General features: G+C 60.1%; 1 protein-coding gene across 1 annotated transcript; it reads right to left on the bottom strand.

The window, feature by feature from the left end:
- Window positions 1-144: 144 nt before the first annotated feature.
- On the bottom strand, window positions 145-705 carry LOC113408396 (perforin-1-like). The gene has a single exon (XM_026661612.2). It carries the CDS (start codon window positions 673-675, stop codon window positions 145-147), a length of 531 nt encoding a protein of 176 aa, XP_026517397.1. The 5' UTR covers window positions 676-705.
- Between the last annotated feature and the right edge of the window lie 498 nt (window positions 706-1,203).

Raw genomic sequence — 1,203 nt, 5'->3', positions numbered from 1 at the left:
CCGACAGGGGGCGCTGTGCTGCAGGGAGCAGGGCGGGGGCCCAGCAGGGGGCGCTGTGCTGCAGGAAGCAGGGTGGGGCCCAGCAGGGGGCGCTGTGCTGCAGGGAGCAGGGTGGGGCCCAGCAGAGGGCGCTGCAGGGGATTCTCACCTGTAATACACACAGGACACCTCGTGGCGTATGAACATGTACTTGTCATGCAGCTCTTTCTGGTAGGCAAAACCAGCGAGCCGGGATTGGGACCCCGCCAGGGCCAGGACCGGGGACTCATCCGGCAGCCGCAGCCCCAACTTCCAGTTATTTTTCACATCTGACGCTATTGCCCGGGCCACGTCCACGGCTGACTCTTCCACCGAGCTGCTGAGGGCCCGGTTGCACCAGCTGTGGACCCTCCAGTCGACCACGGCCAGAGGCAGCCTCTGCACCTGCCCCTCCTGCAGCGGGTTCCGGCACAGGCTGCAGGTGCCGTTTGGGCCGCGCCATAAACTGGTGTCCACCAGGAAGGCCCCTGTCCACTCCAGCGTGGTGATGTCGATGCCCTCCCCCACCAGGTTGTGTGCAGGCACAGAGGCCATGTTCTCATCGCACACCTCAGCTTTGCCTGTGTAGCAGTAGGAGGAGACCCCCGGGAGAAGGAAGAGGAGGAGGAGAGGGATGAAGGCACCGGATCTGGGCATGGCTAGTGTGATAGGATCCCTCACCTGGTCTCTGAGCCTCCCTGGAGGGAGAGAACAGAGAAAGCCTCCATTAACTACAATCCAGTGGCAGGCAGTTCCACAGGCACATCACATCCTAGCAGCCTCCATGCTGTTACAACCCTCCCTGGATCTGAGATGAGAGATCTGCAACACACCTACGCTGTAACCTGCCCCACCTTGCCCTCTGAACCGAAAGGAGAATTGCTGCTGGGTGTGAACAGTATAGGGGCTATGACACACAGAGGCTGGCAGTTCTGATTCTGTCCACTAGGGTGCACTGGGTTTAGTTGTGTGTCGTAGGGGACGTGAGACACATGGGTGGGTAGTTCACATTCCCTCCAACAGATGGCAGTGCAGACATGCACCTGCATTCATGTGCACACCCCTGCCGCTCCCCAAAGATGAGTCTCCACTCACTATGCCCGGAACTGAATCCCCCATGTGAGCTGCAGCCACTAGAGGGCGTCATTGCTCTCTCTCTCTCTCTCTCTCTCTCTCACACATACA

Source organism: Terrapene carolina, unplaced genomic scaffold (genome assembly GCF_002925995.2).
Source record: "Terrapene carolina triunguis isolate 2854851 unplaced genomic scaffold, T_m_triunguis-2.0 Scaffold12202, whole genome shotgun sequence".
NCBI classification, from domain to species: domain Eukaryota; kingdom Metazoa; phylum Chordata; order Testudines; family Emydidae; genus Terrapene; species Terrapene triunguis.
The sequence above is the reverse complement of the archived record's forward strand: the minus strand, read 5'-3'. Positions and strand labels throughout refer to the sequence as shown.